We start from the raw sequence: 18251 nt of genomic DNA on the forward strand, positions 1-18251 counted from the left end.
CTAGAACACTTAACTTTGGTGGCTAATAATTGACTACCTAAGTATATGTAGACAAGAAGACTGCAGTTACCTGTAATCTAGCAGAGTTTGAAAGGGGATCCATCTTACAGAGTTTTTGAAGTAGTAATGAGTATAAATCATATAGTAAGACATCTGTAACAACTGTAATATGATGGGAAATTATATTGTCAACAAAGTCACAAATCCTGTTAATACTATAGTAGTTTTTGGCCTACATTCATAATTCAAGAAAATACTTAATTTCATTTAGAAGTTAATAAAAAACAAGGATGAAATTTTTTTTTCATCTGAGTTCACAGATCATCTTGAAATCTATCCATGTTCCATGGAACCCAGATTATAAAACTCTTCCTTAAAGGAATAGCAAGAAAACCACATAAAATCAAGCTTGGTAAAAACAGGTAAGGGGAAGGTTAAATTAAAACCTTTTCATTATTTTCTTCAGTTCTTTTTTTTTTTTTTTTTTTTTTTTGGAGGCAATCAGTGCCCAAGGTCATATAGCTAGTGAATGTCTAAGGACAAATTTGAACTGACTTCAGGGCTGGTATCTTTAAGTTTTTAAAGAAATGATCACACTTGATAAGTTCAATCTTAGTTCTCCTTCTAATTGGTATCAGGACCAAAAAAAGGGATAAGGTTTTAACAGCCTCTCAGTTGAGGATGCCACAGAAGCTCCATATCCCAGATCCAGACTGAAGAAATCAGGATATGGCCCTAGGCAGCTTCCCATCAAGGGTCCACAATAAGGAAGACAAAATCAGGTAACAGAGCAGTGCCATCCATTCTACACTGAAGGAAAGACCCTGCTACATTAGCATCTCATTTCAGTTCTGCAGCATCAGGAGATAAAATCTTAGCATAGCAACTCTATACAAAAGTTACAAAAGGAGGAAAAACAGACACAAATACAAAACTCCAATCTAGGAAATAAAGTTGACAACATGAGTGATTAGAGGAAAATGCTTTAAAAATAATGAATTACTATGGATTATTAGAATCATAAGAAAAAATCCAAGAAAAAGAAAATCTCAATAATTGCAAGTAGAACATTAAAAAAATTTAATGAATTGGCCACTGAGACTCCAAAAGTGGGATGCAAAAAGTAAAGGTATGAAATAAGAAATGGAGAGGCCAAAGTAGAATTTATTGTCTCAGCTGAATCCAAAAGCAAACAAAAAATAGCAGTCATGCTCTCAGACAAGGCAACAGTAAAAATAGACTTGATTAAAATAATTAAACAGGAAAACTATTATATACACAAAATCACCATAGATAATGAAATAATGACAACAATAAATATATATGCATTAAACTATCGTGGCATCTAAGTACTTAAAGGAAAAGCTGATGAACAAAAAAGGAGAAATAGGCAGTAAAACAATAATTTCTCGGGGCTTCCTTATGGCTCTTGGACTTCAACAAATCCAACAAACAGATGAACAAGAAAAATACTAAGGATCTGACCTGAACAGAATTTTAGAAGAATTATATATAGCATATCTCCAGTAATTCCTAAATGGTAATCTTAAATAGTTTTCCTTAGCCTTATGACAATTGAATATGTTCCAGACAAGGATGTCTTAACCTCTATTGTGTCATAAACTACTTTGGTTGTCTAATTAAGACTAGGGACCTCTCTTCAGAATGTTTTAAATGTGTAAAATCCAAATGAAATAAATTACATTGAAGTATAATTATTAAGATACTTTGAAACAAGTTCATACACCATATGTTAAGAACTCATTAATAAGGCATAAAATATAATCATAATCAGTTACAAAAAGAGGAGAATTTTTTTTTTTTGGCTGAGGCAATTAAGGTTAAGTCCAGGGTCACACAGCTAGGAAGTGTTAAGTGTCTGAGGCCAGATTTGAACTCAGGTCCTCTTGACTTCAGGGCTGGTTCTCTATCCACTGGGCTACCTAGCTGTCCCCATAAAGGAGAAATATTAAACACATCCTTTACTAACTGCAACTCAGTGAAAATTATAATAAAGCAATCTTTGGAAGAAAATTTCTCTATCTCAAGTACTTACTAGAAACAGCTCTTTCATCTTGGAACTTATTTTTCTCCTATGACCACCAGATGAAAATGCCATTGTGTGCATTATCTGACAAAAATTGCTGGGAAAATTGGAAATTAGTATGGCAGAAACTAGGCATTGACCCACACTTAACACCGTACACCAAGATAAGGTCAAAATGGGTTCATGATCTAGGCATAAAGAACGAGATCATAAATAAATTGGAAGAGCATAGGATAGTTTACCTCTCAGACCTGTGGAAGAGGAAGGAATTTATGACCAAAGAAGAACTAGAGATCGCTATTGACTACAAAATTGAAAATTTTGATTATATCAAATTGAAAAGTTTTTGTACAAACAAAACTAATGCAGGCAAGATTAGAAGGGAAACAATAAACTGGGAAAACATTTTTATAGTCAAAGGTTCTGATAAAGGACTCATTTCCAAAATATATAGAGAATTGACTCTAATTTATAAGAAATCAAGCCATTCTCCAATTGATAAATGGTCAAAGGATATGAACAGACAATTTTCAGAAAGAAATTGAAACTATTTCTAGTCATATGAAAAGATGCTCCAAGTCATTATTAATCAGAGAAATGCAAATTAAGACAACTCTAAGATACCACTACACACCTGTCAGATTGGCTAAGATGACAGGAAAAAATAATGATGATTGTTGGAGGGGATGCGGGAAAACTGGGACATTGATGCATTGTTGGTGGAGTTGTGAACGAATCCAACCATTTTGGAGAGTAGTTTGGAACTATGCTCAAAAAGTTATCAAACTGTGCATACCCTTTGATCCAGCAGTGTCTCTACTGGGCTTATACCCCAAAGAGATACTAAAAAAGGGAAAGGGACCTGTATGTGCCAAAATGTTTGTGGCAGCCCTGTTTGTAGTGGCCAGAAGCTGGAAAATGAATGGATGCCCATCAGTTGGAGAATGGTTGGGTAAATTGTGGTATATGAATGTTATGGATTATTATTGTTCTGTAAGAAATGACCAGCAGGACGAATACACAGAGGATTGGCGAGACCTACATGAACTGATGCTGAGCAAAATGAGCAGAACCAGGAAATCATTATATACCTCAACAGCGATACTGTATGAGGATGTATTCTGATGGAAGTGGATTTCTTCAACAAAGACAAGATCTAACTTAGTTTCAATTGATCAAGGATGGACAGAAGCAGCTACACCCAAAGAAAGAACACTAGGAAATGAATCTAAACTGCTTGCATTTTTGTTCTTCTTCCCAGGTTATTTATACCTTCTAAATCCAATTCTCCCTGAGCAACAAGAAAGCTGTTCGGTTCTGCACACATATATTGTATCCAAGATCTACTGTAATCTATTTAACATGTATAGGACTGCTTGCCATCTTGGGGAGAGGGTGGAGGGAGGGAGGGGAAAAATCGGAACAGAAGTGAGTGCAAGGGATAATGTTGTAAAAAAATTACCCTGGCATGGGTTCTGTCAATAAAAAGTTATTAAAAAAAAAAGAAAGAAAGAAAAGAAAATGCCATTGTGGCCCTTTCCTCTAATTGATCAATTCCTCTCAGAATCTCCATTTTTAAAAAAGTGAAAAAACTGAAAATGTTTGTTCTTTCATTTCTCTTCTGTTCCACTTTTGACTTACTAGATTTCTTTCTCTACCTTACTTCAGCCCAAATGGGCACCTTCTTTCTGATTTTTTGATTTAAGAGTTGAATCTATTGTTCAGGCATATAAAGAAAAATAAAGACAAAGAAATTGGAGGCAACAGAGATTGGCCCCAAGTAGCCTTAAAACATCCCAATTATGGCCATGGAGATCAAAGAAAAGGTCAGTTAAGATCAACTAGAACTCAGTGTAGAGGCTTGGACCAACACTAATGAAAGATGGACCAGTGTACATAGCTATTCCTTCTGGAGAGACAAAAGGCTTTGAAAACTGAGGTTGAAGTGGCCCTTACGAAACAATATTTGTTTCTCCTCCACTTTTTGATTTTATTTTTGTATGTTGCCTTACTCCCATTTGAATGTAAGCTCCTTTTGAGGGCAAGGAACCATCAGTGTGCTAGAATCAGCTTGAACTGGCTAATAAAAGTTTATTACTAAATTTATAATATGAGCATGTGTACCTCAGAAATGAGCAAATATTACAAATCAGAACTTGTTTTATTGTTTTGTTGATAAATGTGGTAACCAATCATGATTTCAAAAAACTAACAATAAAGCAAGCATGAGCCAGCACACACACACACACACACATACACACACACCTCTTTTGACAGAGAAGTAATAGAAATAGCTGTACAAAGTGAAGCACTCATTTTCAGACCTGTCCAAGGTGTTGATTTGTTTTGCTTGACTGTATTTGTTTCAAGGGACGTCTTCTAGTGATGAGATATAGCACACCATCAAAAAAATTGGCAGAAACAAAAGTTCATAAAGGCAATGTTGTTATAATCTCATCAGTGATATATGAAATATAATAGAAAGTAAAAATAATAGAAAGAAAAAACTTTCTATTTAAAAAAGAAGTGAAAAGTCTACACACTTTAGACCAGCTTGACTTTAATTCCTGGGAAAATTATAATTCAGTTCATTAAAGGGATATTGGTGGACATCTAGTAGAGTATGGCTTCATTAAGAACATGTCCTGTCAGACTAGCCTTGCTTCCTTTTTCAACATTATGACTGAATGGTAGATTAAACACTATGTAGATCTCAGTTTCCCAGATTTCAACAAAACATTTAATAGAGTGCTTTTTATATCATCAAGAGACATAAATTAGATTTGATTGGGTAGATTTACAATTAGCTGAATGTCCAGACTCAAGGAATAGCCATGTCATTTTGGAAGGTCTCCAGAAAAGTATTATAACTCTTAACACAGCCCAAGATCACATTAGGGGTTTTTTTTTTTTTAATTTCCATACAGTACTTTAGACTCATAGCGAGCTTACAGGTCACTAAAACCTCTATATCTTTTCCAGAATAATAACTGTCTAACCACCTCCCACACCTAATTTTATATTTATGAAGTTGATTTTGTTGTACCTGTGCCTTATGAGTTTAAGATAGAAAAGATCCAGTAAGCTTGCTTGTGCACAGGTTTAAGTTTTTAAGCAGCCTGAAGTATCCCTCATTAAATTTCCAAGTGTCATTCTTGCTTAAGCTTCTGGAAAAAGCAGTACTATGTTTTCTTAAGTATACCAGGATGCATTTGCCTATCTTGTCCAGAATTGTATTAAATCATAGATCATCCATTATAGCTACATTCTCAATATTGTTTCATAAGGGCCACTTCAACCTCAGTTTTCAAAGCCTTTTGTCTCTCCAGAAGGAATAGCTATGTACACTGGTCCATCTTTCATTAGTGTTGGTCCAAGCCTCTACACTGAGTTCTAGTTGATCTTAACTGACCTTTTCTTTGATCTCCATGGCCATATTTGGGATGTTTTAAGGCTACTTGGGGCCAATCTCTGTTGCCTCCAATTTCTTTGTTTTTATTTTTCTTTATATGCCTGAACAATAGATTCAACTCTTAAATGACTGGGGGATTTTTCTTGCTACACATACTTCAACAGGAACAGCTATAACCTTAGGTCATGTATCTAATCTCTTAGTTATTTTGGTCAATCTTGTATTATCAGTCCAATTCATAGGCCTTACACCTTTAATCTTTGAATTTACCTCTTTGAAGTATTCTCTTTGGCCTTTTATTTTCTTTCTTTTATCATTCCATCTTTTCTTCTTATTACCCCAATCCTTCATCCTCTCTATAACTTCCAGTCTCTCTGTCTCAGTACTTTCTGAAGCCATTACCCCTTCTGTAGCTCCAGTATCAACCACTTGGTGAACCAGATCAATTCACTGTCATATTCTCTTGAATCCTTTATTCCTCTTGTCCTATTGAGAATCATATTTCACCTTGGAAAATCCTGGAAGGAGAAAATCTTCAATTCTATCTCAATAACTGACTTTGCCCCATGCCTTTTTCCTTAAATGAATTTAAGTTCCAACTGTTTGAGGGGGGAATGATGCAGGAAAGATTCCAATCTTTGATTCCCAACCCCCCTAGCTAATGTAAATTACCCTTTGACTCACAAATCCTGGTCCCTTTGAATTCCAATAGAAGATCCGGACCTGTCCCAGCCCCAGCCGGATCTGAGCCAACTTTGGGGCTACACCCGAAAGCCCCTCGAGCTAAGTCTCCGACTTAAAAGGACCACACTGGGAACCCCTCTTTGCAGAGATTCCAAACATGGCAGGCATGTGAGGCCCCTCTGTCCACTCTGTCCAGTGCCCTCCTTGTCTCTACCTTCACCTATCTCCTGCTTCTAAACTCAGTAATAAACCTCTTTTATCAATCTTAAAAAAAAAAAAAAAAAAAGAATCATATTTCACAAAACTCCAACTCTGCATTACTCCCACTACCTGCTTCCTTTGCTCCTCCCCAGGTGCTGCCCAATGTAGTTGGAAGAACTGATGACGGGGTCCACCACAGTATATTGTTATCTAATCTCAACTAGACCATCACTGTAGCAAAGCAATCCTCCTAATCACGAATCTATTCTCTATCCCATATCATTCCTCCTTTTACTTTCTCAACGAAGAACCTTGCTTCATACTTTGCAGAAATAAATGAAACCATTTGCCAAGAACTCCCTCTTTTCCCCATCTCACATCTCTTGCACATCATCTCCTGCTATCTCTTCCTTCATTCTACTTTCTGATGAATAGATGACCCTTCTTGCCAAGGATACCTTCATTTGTCTCATCCAGCAGATTACCTCCCATTATCATCCCCACTTTTTTTTTCCTAATTTTCAGTCTCTGCTTACATACTGGTTTCTTCTATGCTACATACAAATCCATCTCTCTCCTATTCTTAAAAAAGGATAAGATAGAGTTCTCTCTTATCTCTGATTATGATGATGATTATGGCCAAAGAAGCATATCCATCTGGAATTTTCAAGTTTAACCAACAGAGATGATAATCCCTTACACAGAAATATACCAACCAATATGAAGAGACACTCTGGAGGAATATAGGTAGTGCAGTAGAGAGAGTACCAGCCCTGAAATTAGAAGTACTTGAGTTCAAATCTAACCTCAGATATTTATTAGCTGTGTGATTCTGGGCATATCAAATCCAATTGCCTCAAAAGAACACCTCAACATTCTGGGGTATCTGCAAAGATAGCTGTTATTGTCTCATAATCTCAAAGTAGTTGTCACTTTTCCATAAACTCAGAAATATTTTAGATCTTCTTTGTTTACTCCACAGACTGTAAGACAAAGTCCAGCAATAATCTTTAAGGGATCCCATTAGTCACACCCCTCCATTAACATATTTGACCATTTATCTTTATCGTTTCTAACTGTTCTCTAACCATTACAAAATAGTCCTCTTGATTTTGTATTTGTTAAAGTCTTTAACTTAAAACATTATCAAGGATTTTCTGAAGGTCTTAAATACATTTTATCTTTTGAATGCCCTTTATTCATAGTTCTATTTACTCTTCTCCAATAATTTTAATCAATCATAGGATTATATAGTTAAAGCTGATTGTGACCTTAGAGGCCATCAATTTCAACTCCCTTAATTTTTCAAATGAGGAAATGGAGACTGAAAAAAGTTAATGGGGCAGCTAGTTGGTGTAGTGGATAGAGCAACATCTCTGAACTCCGGGAGGATCTGACTTCAAATCTGACCTCAGACACTTAACACTTCCTGGCTGTGTGACCCTGGGCAAGTCAATTAACCCCAATTGCCTCAGGAAAAAAAAAAAAAAAGAGTTAATGACTTGCCTATAGTCACACAATTAATAAATGTCTGAGGTAGAATTCAAAATCCAGACTCTTGACTTTCATGTCAGTATTCTATCTACTGTGTCATTCTCTCAGCCACATTCCCTAGCGTCTTCATTAGGTTATGTTTGATTTGACTTTCCATGTTCATTGACTTTTAATTTTATTGTAGATAATATAGGATTACTGTGTAGGGAACTATGAGTTTGTGGTTTGCCATTTTAAAAATTCCTAATGTGATCCTCAGGGATTTACCTTACATACCTTTCCTTTGTCCTGTCATGGAGGCTGGAAATTCATGCTCCTAGATAGATAACACTTATCTCCTTCTTCCTCTGTCTCCCTTTCCGCATAGTGGTGGCAATAAGCGTAAACTGAGTGCTGGTATTGCCCTAATAGGAGAGCCCTCAGTCGTCTTCCTAGATGAACCATCCACAGGCATGGATCCTGTAGCCCGACGCTTGCTCTGGGATGCAATAACAAGGAGTCGTGAATCTGGAAAAGCCATTGTCATCACCTCTCATAGGTAGGTTCCAGGTCTTGTTCAGTTCTTTGTAGGATGGAGAAAAAGCTGTAGTGGGAACTAGGGTTGCTGTGAACATGGGTCATTGTCTTTATTTGTATTTTTAAGCTCCTTAAATTATAGGGAAGGAAGCTGAGTTGTTAGACATAGAAACTTTGGGGGTTCAGAGGGAAAACCTTAGGCTCTTCTGATCTCAAACACATTTTTTCTATGAAATTATGTGCTCTGGAGTGACAGTGGAGGTAAGGTAAGTGGTCTTGGAAAAGGAGGGAGAGTAGAAAAGAAGCACCTTATACTTAGACATTTGTTCCCTTATTTTCAAGTGCTTTAGACTCTTCCAGTATAACTATTTACCAATCCAGGCCAAGGGCCAGACAACTCTGTCTGACACTCGGCCTTTGTTTGGCAAGGAGTATCTCAATGCTTCCTCCTTGCCTCTTTTTCTCTCCAGCATGGAAGAATGTGAGGCTTTATGTACCAGGCTGTCCATCATGGTGAAAGGACAGTTGAAGTGCATAGGCAGCCCACAGTACCTCAAAAACAAGTTTGGGAGTGGATACACTTTGCTGGCCAAGATCAAAAGCAGCAATGAAAAGGACAACATGACAATATTCAAAAAGTTCATCGAAGAGACATTCCCAGGTAAAGTACTTTGGGCTTCAAGAAGCACAGATCTTTTCTGTCTAACCCCATGATGGGCCATATTGACTTGGGATTTTCTGAAAAAAAAATAGTGTCTGGGCGGTTCTAATTGGACCCACTTCAGCACCTGTCCCTTTTCAGCATTTTTCCTATCCCTATGAATATAATTAGAGCCTCTTAGGGTTTTTTTTATGTTTTTATATTTTTAATTATTTATTATTTATCCAAGGGCTGCTTACCTTTGGTTAAGTTTAAATCCCAGATTAACTTTGATCTGCTCCCAAATAACATCCTTTCTGCCTTTTCTAACTAACCAGGTAGCATGCCATCAAGGAACAACATGCAGAAGCCAAGCATTATTGGGTACATAAATCTTTTCCCTGAGAAGCAACCATACAATGTCTTTCAAAGCAAAAAGATGTATGGTGATTCTTCATTTCCCTAAAGGCAGCCTTCTGGTAGCCTCAACCATGTGAAAATATAAATTTAAACCTAACATTCCCTTTGATTTCTACACTATCACTGATGGCTAACTAGACAAAGGAGTTGTCTAGCTAGTAGAGTTGTAACTTTTTAAAGCATCTTAGCAGAGTTCCAGCCCCTGAGCAATGAATAAAACAAGAATAGCTGAGAAGAAATGAATATCCAAAATGGTTGGTCAGTTTGCCAATCAGAAGGAAGAAAGTCTTCTTTGGTTGGTATGAGTGGTAAAAGGCAAACTATCTGGCACAAAAACTGAAAAGATAAAGAAGCAGCAAAGCAAGAAATCAAGAGAAACAGGAACAAAACAGCAAAGAAGGTAGGAGACAGAATGAACACACTTCTAAGAATGATGAGAAGTTTAATTGGAAAAAGGATCAGTTACAAAGAGAACTAGAACAAATCTGCACTGTCTGCATAAATAACCCTATGTGGTTTATTAGACTGGATTATAATGGATTGGACTGAATTTAATTTAATTTAATTTTTTCAATTCATTTTTTGCCTAGGCAGTCAGAGTTCATCCCAAGGAAGCAGCTTTATTCTGGAAAGAAGGTTATTCTGGAAATAGCTTTTGTCATTTTCCTTCCCCTGTATTATTTTACTGATTTACCTATGGTTCAGAATGTTCAGAATTTATTAAATAATATTATAGAGTAGATTTTCACATCAAATTAATCCAATTGAGTTCCTTATAGAACTTTCAATTAACTGTCTTAATTAAAGACATGTTTTTAGCGTCCCTTATGCCTAGAATTTGGTTCAAACTTGAACTTTAAGAGGAACTTAGAGAAAATTGGAACCTATATCTTGTCTGTGAAAATATCACCTTTTTTTTCTAAGAAGGGAAAATATGTAGGCTTTGGAATAAGCCCCATCTAAGATAGCCTCTCAAGAATTCTCAAAATGAAGTATACCTTCCTTCACACTCTATCAAAAGTCTGAATGATAAAGGAGTGAGTATAAAGTCCACTGTATTACTAAGACAGAAAGGATAGCTAGGATTTACAATGATATTTGCTAGCAATCAAAGGACAATTCACAGTAAAATTGTCTTTATAGAGAATAAGAAAAACCACTTGGGAAGAAAGAAGGCTGTCTGAGTCTCAAGTCACGAATTTTTCAGAAAAATACCAAGAAATGTTATCTATGCTTCACACAACCTTTTCTGAGAAAAGAGGGCAAATGACCAAAAAACAAAAAACAAACAAACAAACAAAAAAAAAACGTAAACATTAGAGACTTCTCCAAGAAAACAAGTTCTAAAGCTGACGCTTGGATGGGGTATTCATTCATCCTTATTTCTAGCACCTTTTCCATCTTCATTTATAGCCATATCTTTGAGGTATCACAATACCTGCTGTGCAGATTGACCCTGAAGCATCAAGAATGTTATGTTGAGTGTAATGTTTAATAAGATACAGATAAATAGGATATTAATTTTTTATAAGATATCTGGTTTTTTTTTTTTTTTTGTATTACCCATACCTATATTCCTTCAAGTGTGCCATGAATAATTGGGTTGACTTTTGCTATTACACTAGATTGTGAAATGAATGAAGGCCAAGGAATAGTCTTCTTGGCCTTCCATTCCTCACAGCTAACATCTCTTCCTCTTTTTTAGGCAGCATCCTCGAGGATGAGCACCAAGGGATAGTTCACTACCACCTGCCTTTCCGGGACCTTAACTGGGCAAAGGTAAATAAGGAGCCCAGACCTCACAGGTGACAACTGTCCTAGCTCTGTCTCTAAGGAAGGATGCAGGATACAGGAAGAAAGGTTTTGCCCTCTCAGAAAAGACATGGTCTGGTCAACCATAGGAAAGTCTGTTCCATCTTTCTTGGATGCAGATCCTTCTACCTCTTAACCTTTTACACATTACTTCTCTCTGCACTTCTCCAACACCTCACTATGGCAACTCTGACCCGTATTTCTTAGCCCTAATTCTCTCAAACTGATTTAAATTCCTTTTATACCAAGCACAGACTTGTGAACACTGTTCTTAGATGACCTGCAGGACTTTACTAGCCTCTGTACAGGTACAGAACCTTTGGGAGATTTTTCATCTCTTTTTCCTTCCACATCAGAGGTTTGGGGGTCTATTATTTTCACACTTTGTATTCAGCAAAAACACAAAAACCCTTTCCAAGGCCCCTTCATTTCCAGCTCCTTAACTTTTGTCACCTGACATACTTAGGAACCAAAAACTTTCTGCACCCTGATCCCAGAAAACTTTTATTAACTGTTACTATCTGTTGTCCCAAAGGTGTTTGGTATCTTAGAAAAAAACAAAGATCAATATGAACTGGATGATTACTCCATCAGTCAGATCTCCCTGGAGCAAATCTTCATGAATTTTTTCCGCATACAACAGCTTTCAGAAGAAGAAGGGTGATAAGAGTAGCCACCATCCTATAATGTTTCTTCATAGTAGGTACAGAGAAAGGCATTTACTTTGTATATGCTAATGTATAATATTAATAAATCAAATAATCTGGAGGAGAGATTTGACCTTCCTGAAACCTTGAAGGTGAGAGCACAGAATCTCTCAGTTCTCCCATAAAAATCAGCTTGAAATGAGAAAAGATAAGCTTTCACAGAATAGACCATCTGAATAAAGGATCAATCTCTGAGGCTTTGAGGAAGGAGGCTTCTTCCCTAGCGTCTTCATTAGGTTATGTTTGATTTGACTTTCCATGTTCATTGACTTTTAATTTTATTGTAGATAATATAGGATTACTGTGTAGGGAACTATGAGTTCGTGGTCTGCCATTTTCAAAATTCCTAATGTGATCCTCAGGGATTTACCTTATATACCTTATATACCAAATACATAAACCCATATACATATAAATACCCATATATACATACATGCATAAATGTAAAACTGTACTAGGCATTCTTCTGTTTATCCTTTGTAGTTGGTTTTATAATACCCAGTTGGATATTTATAATACCCAGAACAGCTTAATCATTCTCTTGGTTCTGCTTATTTTACTCATCATTATTTCATGCAAGTCTTTCCATGGTTTTCTAAAATTCAATCTGCTTGTCATTTCTTACAGTGCAGTAATATTCTATCATAATCATATATCACAATGTAACACTACATATCATATATCTATGTGTGCAGATTGCATTAGTACTTCTAACAAACACTTCCGCCTTCTGTAGCATCTGCCCTAATGACTATAACATTTCACCATTTAGATTTTCCCTGAGTACAAATAAAACTTCAAAAAGAAGAAAGATAGAAAAAAAAAAAAAAGATAACTCGGGGAAGATATAGATTTATGAAGCCACAAGATTAGTGACTTTTTAAATGCAAGTGTGCTAGATTCTGGATTTCAGAAATGAGTTGCTATATCTTTATCCCCCCAAATAAAAGGCCATTTTCTTCTGCTCCCTCCCTCTTTACTTCTCTGTTTTGATAGGCATATGGACACACTTGTGATTCCCCATCTTTGGAGGACCCAAACTCCAACTGTCTTGGGATCAAAATATCATTCACTGAAAACTTCCATGATCTATTTGCTGTACACATACACAATTCCAGTTTTTCAACAGAACATAAATAATTTTTTCTAAGTCCTGAAGACAAACAGAAGCACATTTTGCCAACTGGCTGCTGAGTAAGGGCTCACTATGTTTTTCAGTAGCTCTACATGCAATTCCAATCTTAGTTATAAAGGTCTTTTTGTGCCCCTGCCAAGGGAAATGGAGAAGCAAGGAAAGCCTATTTATATGGTAGTTGGGATATTTTATGAATTTCCAGCCCCAGGGACATCAATTCCTCAAAGAACTGAAATTATTGATTTAGATAAGTTATTAAACCTATTACTATTTCTAACTTTAATCTCCTTGTCAGGCCAGCATGGTCAACTAGAACGAACGTGACTCTTTCTCCTGTGTCTATACTGTTCTCATTATGTCTCCAGAGATCCTCAGTTGAAGGTTACAACTTCTGGTCAAGGTCTTAGAACTCCCCTAGCATTTGTGGAATAGGTTCCAAAGAATTTGGGGACCAAAACAACAACAAGTGGGATTCTTCCTCAATAGCTTATGTTATATGGAGAGCAAGAGCCAGCCTTTTAGAATCCAAAGATGGTTACTTAGAAGGGTACATATACTCTAGCCTAAGGCAGCCTGGTTCTGAGGGGGGGAGAGAGGGAATGCTTCTCACTCCTTTGCTTCCATTAAAAGCCACCTTAGAATGCTGAAGCAAAAGACAGCTGAATGATTAACCCTTAAAAGATCTGCTTAGGTAAGGCCTTAACTGCCTGTGAGGCTATCTCCATCTTGGAGGAGGTGGAAGCATGAGAACGCCCTAACATACACAGCCTTGGTCTTCACAAAATCACCAGGAAGAGAAGGAGAAAGTATAAGCTCACTGATTAAGCCACAAAAATAGAAGAGGGAAGGGACCTGACTAGAGAGACCCTGGAAGTGATGAACTAAACAGTGAGTCAAGGCTTAACAGTCTCTGCATTTTACCCCAGTGCTTTTAAAGAACTGGAAGGTATGTTTTACACCTTTCTCTCAAATGCACTCTCTTAGAGCAACTAAAGGGTTGACACTAAGAGACATGTCTCATGTTAGGACACCAAGGAAGGTATAGAACAACACAGTCAGGACTGAAAGCTTCACATATTTCTGATGTCATTGGTTAAAAATTACCTAATTTTTGTATTATATACATGAATTGTATTTGTTTTGTGTATATGTGTGTGTGCATGTATGTGTATGTATAAATACATATCCTAGTTAAGTTAACCTTTTATATTTTTTCTTTTTCTTTTTTTTTTTTTTACTTTTCTTAAACATAAGACAAAATAAATATCATAGCTACTAATATGTTAAAGGAAAGGCATAAATGATAAATATATTACAATGCTCATATTAAACCTAGATAATACTCTCTCAGCCGTATACATAATATTTATGATGAAGGATGGACATATATTTATAAGAACCTAGCAGGGAAGACTATAAGGAAGGAAAACTCATTTGTTGTAGATAATTCACAGCTCTAGACTGGAGACTTCAATGTTTTTAGTCTTTTCAGGAATATTTTTAAATTAAATTTATTTTTTGTTATATTTTAAATTCCAAGCTGTCTCATTCCCTCCCTACCCCACACTAGAGAAGGCCACCATTTGACCCAGATATATATATTTGTGTGTACTTATATTTATGTGTGTGAGTATATTCAAATTTTGTAGTTTGTGTGTAAATACTTATATGCATAAATATAAAACTATACTAGGTTTTCTTTTGTTTATCACTTCTTTCTCTGGAAGTGGTTAGCATCTTCCTAGGTCTTTTGTAATTGGTTTGAATATTTAAACTATCTAAAATAACTTAATCATTCTCTTGGTTCTGCTTATTTTACTCATTATTTCATGTAAGTCTTTTCTATTTTTCTAAAAATCAACCTTCTTGTCATTTCTTATAGTGCAGTAATAGTCTATCACAATCATGTATCACAGTTTGTTTAGGTATTCCCCTCTTGATGGGTATCCCCTCAGTTTCCAGTTATTTGCCACCACAAAGGAGCTACTATAAATATTTTAGAACATATAGATTCCTTTCCTTTCTCCCTTGAAAACTATCTTAATAGTGGGTATTACTGAGTCAAAAGATATAGGCAGTTTTAATTCCTCTTTGGGAATAAGTCCAGATTGCTCTCCAAAATGGCTGAATCACAATAATGTATTAATGTCCCAATTTTTCCACATTCATTTGTCATTTCTCCTGTCATTTTAGCCAATCTGATAATTATAAGATAATATCTCAAAGTTGTTTTAATTTGCATTTTTCTAATCAATAATGATTTAGAGCATTTTTTCATATCACTATGTATAGTTTTTATTTCTTCATCCATTTTTTGACCATTTATCAGTTGAGAAATTATTCCTATTCTTATAAATTTGAAAAAGTTCTTTATATATTTAAGATATGAGATCTTTATCTGAGAAACTATAAAATCCCCTCTCCCCCCCCCCCCCCATTTTCTGTTTTCTTTCTAAGTTTGGCTAAATTAAGATTTATTTTAATTCAAAGTAATCAAAATTATACATTTTATATTTCCCAATCCTCTCTGTCTCTAGTTTATTCATAAATTCTCCACCTGTCTATAAGTCTGATAAGTAACATGCTCCATGTTCTTCAAATTTACTTATATCTCCCTTTATGTCTAGGTTATATATCCATTTTGACCTTATTTTGGAAAATGATGTTAAGATATTGGTCTATATCTAGTTTCTGCTAAACTGCTTTCCAGTTTTCTCAACAATTTTTTACAAAATAGTGACTTCTTATCCCAAAAAGCTTAAATCTTTACACTGTCAAATACAAAGTTACTATAATCATCTGTTACTGTGTATTATATGTCCATCTGTTTCACTGATCTACCTTTCTATTTCTTAGCCAGTACCAGATCATTTTGATAATTATCACCTTACCAGTTTAAGATCTGGTATTGCTAGATATTCTTCCTTTACTTTTCCCCCCCATTAATTCTCTTGATATTCTTTTATTCTTCCAAATGAATTTTGTGGGTTTTTTCCCCCTAGCTCAATAAAATAATTTTTTAGTAATTTGGTTGAGACTGTATTGAATAAATAAATTAGCTTAGGCATTGTTATTTTTTATTATATTAGCTCTGCCCACACAAGAACAATGAATGGTTCTCTAATTAATTAAATCTTACTTTATTTGTATAAAAAGTATTTTTAATTGTTCATGTAATATAGTTTTGGGGTTTGTCTTGGGGGACTCCCAAGATATACTATCTCTTCTTAAAGGTTTGTTGGTAACATATAGAAATTCTGACAATTTGTGTGGGTTTCCTTTATACCCTGTTATTTTGCTTAAAGTATTATTTCAACTACTCTTTTTGTTGTTTAATTGCTAGGATTTTCTAAGCATGTCATCTGCAAAGATGATATCTTATTACTTTATTGTCCATTCTTATTCCTTCACTTTTTTTTCACTTTTTCTTCTCTTATTACTGTTTCTTACACTTCTAATACAATATTGATTAATGTCCATAATAATGAGCATCCTTGTTGCACTTCTGATGTTATTAAGAAGGCTTCTGGATTATCCCCATTACAAAGAATGATTGCTGATGGTTTTAAGTAGATGCTTCTTATCATTTTAAGGAAAAATTCTTTTATACATTAGGCTTTCAAGTGTTTTTAATAGGAATGAGTGTTGTATTTTGGAAATAAAAAAAAACCTTTTTCTGCATCTATTGATATAATTATGATTTTGGTTTCTTTTCTTATTGACATAATCAATTAAGCTAATAATTTTTCTTACATTAAAACCATCCCTGAATTCTAGGAATAAATCCCACTTGGTTAAATATATTATTTTTGTGATATATTGTTGTAACCTCCTAGTTAATATTTTATTTAGGCTTTTTATTCACTAATGAAATTGATCTATGATTCTCTTTCTCTGTTTTTGCTCTTTCTGGCTTAGGTATCATCCCATATTTGTTTCACAAAAGGAATTTGGTAGGACTCTTATATATCATTCCAAATAATTTCCTTATAAAACCTTGTCTTGATGCTTTTTTCTTAGGAAACTCATTCAAATTCTGTTCTATTTCTTTTTCTAACATAGATTTATTTAAATATTTGATTTCTTCTTTTGTTAATTATGCAGTTTACATTTTTATGTGTTAATCCATGCAGTTTATATTTTTGCATGTATTCTTCAATTTTACTTAAATTGTTAAATTTATTGACATATAATTGAGTAAAATACCTTCTACTAATTATTTAATTTCCTTTTTATTAATGATATATTCACCTTTTTCCTTTTTGAGTCTTGTTGACTTTTAAATAATCTCTTCAAACAAGAAATTATTTAGATACCAAGTTAAAATGTATATCTTTCCTTTTACAGGACACAGAACTCAGTTCTGTGCCAAAATGTGACCAGACCCCAAATGAAAGCAAATGTATCTTAAGATGAAGAATGGAAAGTACCATCTGGAAGATGCAATCACACGTGTGCCTCAGATTAAATTGTGTATAAAAGTGTAGAATAAAATCTTATTTTGAGAGCTAGAGCTTGTTTTGCAAGTAGCTGTGGGAGCCAAATGGAAAGGAAGCTTTGATGGCAGCTGGGTTGGGGGGAGAATATAAAGGTCATGGCTCGTCTCCATAGAGAATTGGGCCTAAAACCAATTAATGATGAGCACTGAGGTCCCATCCTAATAAAAAATTACATAACAAAACAGCATAAATTTTGACCTGGAAGGAATATCAAGGCCATCAAGTCCAACATTCTTAGTTTACAAATAAGGCAACCAGTCCTAGGAAGGTGAAATGCCTTATGGAAGGGCACCTAAGCAGGAAGTGACAAAGGCAGAACTTGAACCCACAGCTGTAACACCAGAGCCAGTTTTTCTCCCATGCACCATGATGCCTCCCTGAGATTTGCAAAAACACTTTTCTTCATAAGTCTTGTGAAGCAAATAGTGCTAGTTTTACTATCCCCATTTTATAGGTGAGAAAATTTCAAATCAGATTCTATTCCATTTCCAGAGATCTTCCGCCTTCACTTCACAGCACAGCTCTCCTGGTTCTCTTCCCATGTGTGACCACCCTTTGGTCATCCTATTATTCTTAAATGTGGACATTCCCTCTAGGTTTTGATCTCAGCCCTTCTTTTTCTAGATTCTCCTCTCTGGGGCTCTATCTCCATGCAGATGACCCCTACATCCATATGTACCCCCT

The 18251-nt window shown here is 35.3% G+C and overlaps 1 protein-coding gene across 7 annotated transcripts in view; it reads left to right on the forward strand.

Annotated features, from left to right (window-relative positions):
* The window catches only part of LOC100917056 (ATP-binding cassette sub-family A member 3-like), a 242475-nt gene that overhangs the window by 219474 nt on the left and 4750 nt on the right, over positions 1–18251 (forward strand). For 3 of the 7 annotated variants that reach the window (XM_031962304.1, XM_031962334.1, XM_031962342.1), the window contains 5 exons: positions 8206–8376; positions 8825–9015; positions 11120–11193; positions 11762–11929; positions 16987–17008. In XM_031962304.1, coding sequence (XP_031818164.1) covers positions 8206–8376; positions 8825–9015; positions 11120–11193; positions 11762–11890 — 565 coding nt within the window. In that variant the 3' untranslated portion in view covers positions 11891–11929; positions 16987–17008. Of the gene's footprint in view, positions 1–8205; positions 8377–8824; positions 9016–11119; positions 11194–11761; positions 11930–16986; positions 17022–17415; positions 17576–18251 lie in introns of those variants that run through there. The other 4 variants (XR_004233331.1, XM_031962313.1, XM_031962321.1 and 1 more) reach the window with 4 other exon arrangements.

Source organism: Sarcophilus harrisii, chromosome 1, assembly GCF_902635505.1.
Source record: "Sarcophilus harrisii chromosome 1, mSarHar1.11, whole genome shotgun sequence".
NCBI classification, from domain to species: Eukaryota; Metazoa; Chordata; class Mammalia; order Dasyuromorphia; family Dasyuridae; genus Sarcophilus; species Sarcophilus harrisii.